Genomic DNA, 8,321 nt, shown 5'->3' with positions numbered 1-8,321 from the left:
TTCTATTTTTCTCTCTTTTCTCTTTCCCACCTTTATATAAACATTCAAGTGCCCTACACGTGTCCAACACAACACACGTGGCATCTTTCTGATCGCTAACTGCCACGTTTCTTTATGAAACTAACTTAAGGGAGTAACGGCCTGTACCACGTTACTACTATTCATAGCCCACCTCTCATCTTTCTTTAAATAATTTTATTCCCATGCTAATAACTAATTTAGAATTTATTAGGTATTCTTCAGAAAATAAACAAATAAACTACTAAATGTATTTTCGAACGTAATACTTTCTATATTGTTGTAAATAAGACTATAAAAGAATAATAATAAAATAAATAATTTATGACTTTTAAGCTTAAGAGACTTATGTACTACCCTCAAAGATATTAAAAATATCTCCATTATAGTATGAGTTATCTTATATATATATCTCAAATATACCTAGTTCTATGTAAATATCTCAAAAAATATTTATAAATAATATCTTATAATGTTATACTAACGTATTTATATCTTTAACTAAACCCTCATTGATCTCTTAAAATCATTCTAAGAAAGATTATTAAAAAAACAACGATGACATTATTTCGTAAGTAATTAATAGCGAGGGAGTTATTTTCTCGTCATTATTGCAATTTCTATAACAAATTCGTCTATGAAACCTCATTGATGAATTAAAAGGAAATAACTTAACTTATTTGTTAATTTGCAACAATTTTATGGTAATTTTTTCCTAATTATTTCCTAGTAAATATGTAACAAAATATTTCCTATATATTTCTTAAATAATATGTAGCAAATTACAAAATTTTATTTATAATTACTCCTAATTGATCCAAAGGAAATTATTGAAATTTATCTTTATCAACTGCCTAATTGACCCGTAATAAATTTTAACAACTTGTTCCTATATTAAATTACAGTGTTACTAATAAAATTATAGCTAGATTAATTTCCTTTCAATTTTATCTGAAATATTATAGAATTTATCTGCCAATTTTTTTTTTTAAAAGAATATGTATGAAAAGCTTAAAAGGAATATGTAGCTTCTGCTTTTTTTTAATATGCAATCGAAATACAAAATAATAGGTAAAATTACAATAAATTTAGTAAGAATTTTATACAAAAATATTTTATAAAAAATAATAATAATAATTTCTTGTAAATTATTGTTTGTGTATTTTTTGAAGAAAGTTTTTTCAAAGAAATTAGCAAAAAATATAATAGTGATAGCATTAAAGGAAAGAAAATAATATTATATATTTTAGTCAAATATCTTTTATAATTTTGGAAATTATCTAATAAATGTAATTGATAAATAAAATGTTATGAATTTACGTGATAATAAAATATGATAGTTTGATAATATATTAATATCTTATTATTTTTAAAGAGAATAATTTTGTGAAATTTTGGGATAATAATAAATAAATCAGTCAGATAATAATTTGGATATTTTTTTCTCGTTAATATAAATTTTGTTTGTCAGGTATGGATTAACAACAAAATTATCCATAACTAAAAGAAATTGAATTTTGCGCTAAAATAATAACAGAAAGAAATATTTTTATCAAACTATAACTAATTAACTTAAAGTTAACTACAATATTTTCGAGTAATTATTCCCTCGGTAAAAAACGAGAAACTAATGAAAAATATTTTTTCTTGTTAATTTCTTTAACTAACTATCAATCTTTTAGTGTAATAATTTATATCACAATCTATTTCATCTCTAAGACATTTAAAATTCATATCTTATGATATAATAATTATTTGTTTAATATCTCCAATATACAAATAATATCTTATAATATAATAGTTAATATATCTTTTAATATAATAATTTATTATCTCCAGGTTCATATTTCTTATTTCTGTTTAAAATTAGTAGTTTTTTCACTGAGACATAGTAAAAGTAGAATAAATAATTCTTAAATTGAGAAAATCACAATTTTGCAATGTAACTGTTGGAATAGAATAAGATTGGTTTATGGTTAACTGTTCTTAAATATGTGTTGTGATAATTGTGTATGGTATTTTGATAAGATTATAACAGATTTCTTTTTTAAAGAAAGATGTTATTTATTTTTTTTAGTTTCAAAATGTTTTAAAACTAAATATATAAGGCTTCTAGAGTCTTCATATTATCGTCTTCTTGTTCATAACTTTTCTTTTTACAAATTAGGTCTTTCTTCCCAGTATGCCTGTTTCATAACTTTTCTTTTCACCTCTCTGATTCAGGTTTTTCTCCTTATTTGTGTTTCATATTCTTTTCTTGAATAGATATATATATATAATTATCATGCTAATTTTTTTTATCTGGAGCTTATTTTCATGATTGCTAGATCTAAAGAATCTAATAATCATTGCTTCTTCTTCTTTTTTATTTTTTTCTGTTGTTAATTTACTTTCTACACTTCTAATTAAAGTAGATAAATATGCTTGGTTCATGTTTTAATGTTCATTTGATTCAAGGTTTTCAAAATTTCCAATTTCAATCATTACCTACCATCTGATTAATAGTTTTAAATATTTTTAGGTAGACAAGGCTAAATATGGGAATATATGTGACGTATGGTTTTTGAAGTCAATATATTTTTAGTGTTATTTTTTGTTAAGTTGAAAGATATTTTATCTTTTATCAATTTCTCCCATTTGTCTTCATATTTAATTGTTCCGTACTACATAATTTTCTAAAGAAACAATAGTTCAATGTTAACAAAGTCCTTTTCTGATTCCTAAAAGTCCGTTAATTATGAATTTAACATTTTTCTCGAAGAAAAATATATCCATGCTTTGTGTTTTTCAATCAATCACTCCATTCCATGATAACTTTGGTTTCTTTTAACTTTTCTTCACGACTTTAGTTTTCTTTTTTTCTGGAAATTCAGCATTTAAATTTTAAAACTTCCTAATTTTCATTCAATTTTTAATTTTCTTACACTTTACTTTTATTTATTTTTCATCTAACCATATCTTTAAGCTTAGCATATCTTTAAGCTTAGCATATTTATTTAAGGTATCATCAAGAAATAATTTCATTAATTAAAATATAAATTTTAAAAACAAGAAACATAGATCATAAATTAAAAAAAAAAAAGTAAAAAACGAAAATTACTACATTAAAAATTAAGAGACTAAAATTATGAAAAAAAAACCCAAAACTACAAAATGTAAAATATAATTTATAATGTATAAGTGGACAGGCATACACAATTCCCATGTGATTGTTATATAATAAATGTTGGGTTATATTTTTTCAAATGGTATTTGTATTATATACTAGACATCTAACATTACTTTTACGTTAAAATTTTAAAAAATTTAAAATAATATTGTTATGAGTTTTTATTTTTATATAATATATAATTTTGTTTATTCTATTCCATATAAAACTTTCACCGATACTTGACCTATTTTCACTAATAAAATATATTTTACTATATTATATAATATTATTTACCACTTCATCAAATTATTTTAATACAGAACAGATCTTATCCTTTTGGTCTTACCCCATCAAACAAAATCAATCATGCAGACAATTACAAACTGATATTGATGTGTGAAACTTGGTCGGGATGGAATTAATTTCCTTACATAAGTTTTAATATTTTACGACTTCAAGATGTTCACGTTACGTTGTTCGTTGATTTTGTATTTTAGTGTTTTGTTCGTTGTGTTTTCACTGTGCATGCCACTTAACTATTTGTTTACGTTGACTTGGTTACCACACTCCACATGCATTTGACACGTTCCTAGCAAGAACTTATTGTCGTGTGTCCACAAAAAATCGATTTTCTTCTCACTTTTCACACTCACCTAAACTACAACGTGAAAATATATCTAAACGTGCATTACAACCCTAATACTTTATGTTGCAAATTCAACTTTTTAATTTTACACGAATCCACCAGCTTTCAAGGTAAATGCAGGGCTTCAGTTTTCTATCAGCACACGCTTTGGTCTATGTATTTATGAATGTTAGGTTTGGAAAAAGATTATCAAATTCTTCCTATAAAATGTATTCATATTTACGCAACAATGACCATGTTTAGGCACTAGTGTTGTATTGTATCTCAAAAACACTTTATATGAACAATCATACGAATCTTTGGTTGTGAATATATATCACTATCACAACGTATTTGTTAAAAGTCTGCAACCAAACTTTCTGTTACTTGCAGGTTGCGTGAAAATGGGAGGTGGTGGCCGAAGCTCTGCTCCAAAACAGAGAAACTCCGGTGAAGATGTGCTTTTGAAGAAGCGCGTTCCACACACAAAACCACCGTTCAGTCTGAGCAAAGTGAAGAAAGCGATTCCGCCGCACTGTTTCGAGCGTTCGGTGGTTCGTTCCTTCTCCTACGTCTTCTACGACCTGGCCATAGCCTCGTGTCTTCTGTACGTGGCGCTAAACTACTTCTCCACACTTCCCTATAACCTCTCCCTCTTGGCCTGGCCCCTCTACTGGATCCTCCAAGGTTCCGTCCTCACCGGCGTTTGGGTCATAGCGCACGAGTGTGGCCACCACGCTTTCAGCGATTACCAGTGCCTCGATGACACGGTTGGGCTCCTTCTCCATTCGTTCCTTCTGGTGCCCTATTTTTCGTGGAAATACAGCCACCGCCGCCACCACTCCAACACGGGGTCCCTCGAACGCGACGAAGTGTTTGTGCCGAAAAAAAAGTCCAGCATTGGTTGGTATTCGAAGTACCTGAACAACCCTGTTGGGAGAGTTCTCACTCTTACCGTCACCCTAACCCTAGGTTGGCCTCTCTACTTGGCCTTCAACGTTTCGGGTCGGAGCTACGAGCGTTTCGCCTGCCACTATGACCCTTACGGCCCCATTTACTCCGACCGTGAAAGGCTTCAGATTTACCTCTCCGATGCGGGGGTTCTAGCCGTGTGTTACGGCCTCTACAAGCTTGTGCTGGCAAAAGGGTTCCTCTGGGTGGTTTGTGTCTATGGGGTGCCATTGATGGTGGTAAATGCGTTGTTGGTGTTGATCACTTTCTTGCAGCACACTCACCCTGCGGTTCCTCACTACGATTCCTCGGAGTGGGATTGGCTGAGAGGCGCATTGGCCACCGTGGACAGAGATTACGGGATCCTGAACAAGGTTCTTCATAACATCACTGACACACACGTCGCACATCACTTGTTCTCCACCATGCCGCATTACCATGCAATGGAAGCCACCAATGCTATAAAACCGATTCTGGGAGATTATTATCACTTCGATGCCACTCCTATCTATAAGGCTATGTGGAGAGAGGCAAGAGAGTGCATGTACGTTGAGAGTGATGAAAAGTCTAAGGACAATGGTGTTTACTGGTACAACAATATACTGGATTGAGTAGAGATTCATTCCTCTGTGTTGGTTCAGACTCGATGAGACTCGAGACAGTTTAGGTTGTTTTTGTTTTACCTCTAATCCTCTAATCATGGTTATGCTTCTTATAGATTGATTTCATGATTAGTGGTGATGTTGGTCGTAGAAATGGAAGTGTATACTATACTATGTTATGCTCATATGTAATGAAAAGAAAGTGGAGTTTTTGTTTTGCTTTTGTTGTTCTTCTTTCTGTCTGTCATGTTTACAATAATTTATTCATACCACTTAAATTTGCTGTGCGAACCAACCAACCATGGATCATTGAGGAATTGAGATCGTGCTGTGTTCAGATTTGAGGAATGTTCTTAGTATATTGAGCATGTTCCGTATTAAAAGGTTATCTTAAATTTGAAGACTAAATGAAGAATTTTAAAAAATAGTTTAGAGGACAAGAAACAGAGAGCATGGAAGAAGAGAGAGAGAGAACAGAGGAAGGGGGAAACAGAGAAAAGTTGTTTTTGCAATAAAAGCTTAATCATGTCTTGAAATTAGTGATTTAGCGTGTATTATTAATTAGGACAATGATAGTTAACCCACTTTCACTCATTTTTAACCCACTATTTCAATCACCATTAGATCATCACATAAAAAAATCAAAATAAATTATTTAATAGTAATCGAAAAAATAAGTTAAAAGTGGATAAAAAAAATGAGTTAAAGCATCTTTATCCTATTAATTAATTTATTATTATTATTTTTTGAAAGAATTAATGACTCATACTAAACCACATCACATAATAAAATATGTAAGTCAAAAAATAAGTCATGCTATAATTTTCTAAAACACATACACAACTTTACCACAACAATTATTTAGAGAAAATTTTTTTACTAATAAAAATATTTGATTTAGTACTGTAACGTGGGTATTATCAAAATTTTGTAAAAAAAATTTGTTAAAAAATAATTTTCTTATTTCTTATTCTCCCAATATAAAAAGTCATGCCAAATTAATGTAGTTGTGTCATCGTATTATTCTACACTTTGACACATTATTTTTCCTTTCTCGTTATAAATGTCATGGCAAATGTGTTATCCTACCATTGTCCTAAAAAGAATGATGTTAGTCAAACATGATTTAGAATAGTCTCATTAAGTTACAAAATCATGATCATTATTTTGGAAATAATGTAATAGGTTAAAAGTATTAAATATTTAAGGATATTGTCTTAATGTAAAATATAAAAAACCAAATATTTTAAACATTATTAACATATACAAAAAGGAGAAATTAAATTTTTTGAAAAGTAACTAAATATTGTCCCTATGTCATGTAATTTATATCTATATTCTATACTTCTATATTTAAAGATATATCTCGGTACATAATTTTTATTTCGTTTTTACTCTTTATAATACAATAATTAATTTATTAAAAAGAATAATTGTTAAGTGATTTGTTAGAAGTAACCGTTATTTTGATACGAGTAACTGTTATTTATAATATTTTTTTATAAAACTATTAAAGGTTTCATTTTTTATGTTTTTTTAACAACAAAATGTATATTAACGAAGAATAAAAGAATAGATTAATTTTTTTATTATTCACGAAGATGAAAACAAAATAAATTTTGTTTCTTTACTTATCTTGAAACATATTATACTAATGATTCAATTATAAAGCATTATAATAATGATCCAATCCAATAATTATATAATTATATTACTTTGATCTTTCTAAAATTTTTGGTTAAAAATCAACTATATTATTTAATTTTTTTGTAATTATTAAGGAAATTATTCATCTTTCACACTAGTATTATTTAAGTAGAATATCATATTCAACTAATTAAAGTGATATTCAAACAAATTTCTTAAACTTACGTGATAATGTGAAAATCATCCATTTAATAAATACTTACCACTTCATATATTATATATCAAAATCACCTATCAATATTTTGTATTTCTTTCTATGCTTAATAATTTTTTTGTCACATAATATATGATAACCTAACATCATTAATTCCATTTTATGTTAATAATATTGAAACATATTTTTTTTCAAAAGACAAGAAATTTTGTTTTTCTTTTTTCAGTTGTTGGTATTGGAGAAAATTTTACTTTATTATTAAAAGTTAATATATTTTTTAATTGGTTAGTTATATTAGGAAGCATGACTTAAAAAAATTGTAATTGAATACACGATTTTCATGTTAAATATTTTTTAAAACGTCTTAAAGTCTTCTGTTAAAAAAAAAAGATCAAAACTCATGGATGTAAACATAATTCCATAAATAAGAACTCAAAAAAAAGGTATGCATAAAAATACAACTCTACCAAAAATAATTAAAAAATTATGCATACAAACATGAACTGTATTGAAAAATTTAGAAATCATGAAACTAAGATGTTGAGAAAAAATGTTCAACATAAAAGTCGAGTATGGAATTGCTTTTGGCATGATTTATTTACGTGCATAACTTTTTTTTTTAATTTTATGCAATTTTAATAAAACAAAATTGAGTCAAATTACACAAATTTAATAATTTTTTCTAGTATTGGTCTTAATTAAATTCATAACATTCAATAGTCGGCTTTACAAAATTCCAAATTTAACGGCAAAATAGGCGCATCAAAATAAATGAACCTAATTAAGTTTTAAAGTCTTTTTCTGTGCCTGCTTAATTAAATAGTCACGTCTACTTAATTAAATAGCTATTTAGTGTTTTTTTTTCTCTCTCTTTTATTTTTATTTTCCTATTTATAATGTATATAAAGTTTTTTTAATAATTTATATTATTTGTACTAAATATTTATTATCTGCGTCAATGATTAATTTTCATTTAGAAAAACCTGAATTGACCATTCACAGTAGACTTTTATCTTTTAATGATATTTTTTTAATCCGCAAATTATAGTTAAATATTTTATATTTAACATTTTGTGAATAAAGTGGTTTTGATTGTAACTACCCTGAGTAGAC

The 8,321-nt window shown here is 27.6% G+C and overlaps 1 protein-coding gene across 1 annotated transcript; it reads left to right on the top strand.

Annotated features, from left to right (window-relative positions):
- Positions 1–4,000: 4,000 nt before the first annotated feature.
- On the top strand, positions 4,001–5,568 carry LOC114189943 (delta(12)-fatty-acid desaturase FAD2-like). The gene has a single exon (XM_028078672.1). It carries the CDS (start codon positions 4,199–4,201, stop codon positions 5,354–5,356), a length of 1,158 nt encoding a protein of 385 aa, XP_027934473.1. The 5' UTR covers positions 4,001–4,198; the 3' UTR covers positions 5,357–5,568.
- Positions 5,569–8,321: the final 2,753 nt, after the last annotated feature.

This window comes from Vigna unguiculata, chromosome 7 (assembly GCF_004118075.2).
Source record: "Vigna unguiculata cultivar IT97K-499-35 chromosome 7, ASM411807v1, whole genome shotgun sequence".
Taxonomy (NCBI): domain Eukaryota; kingdom Viridiplantae; phylum Streptophyta; class Magnoliopsida; order Fabales; family Fabaceae; genus Vigna; species Vigna unguiculata.
The sequence above is the reverse complement of the archived record's forward strand: the minus strand, read 5'-3'. Positions and strand labels throughout refer to the sequence as shown.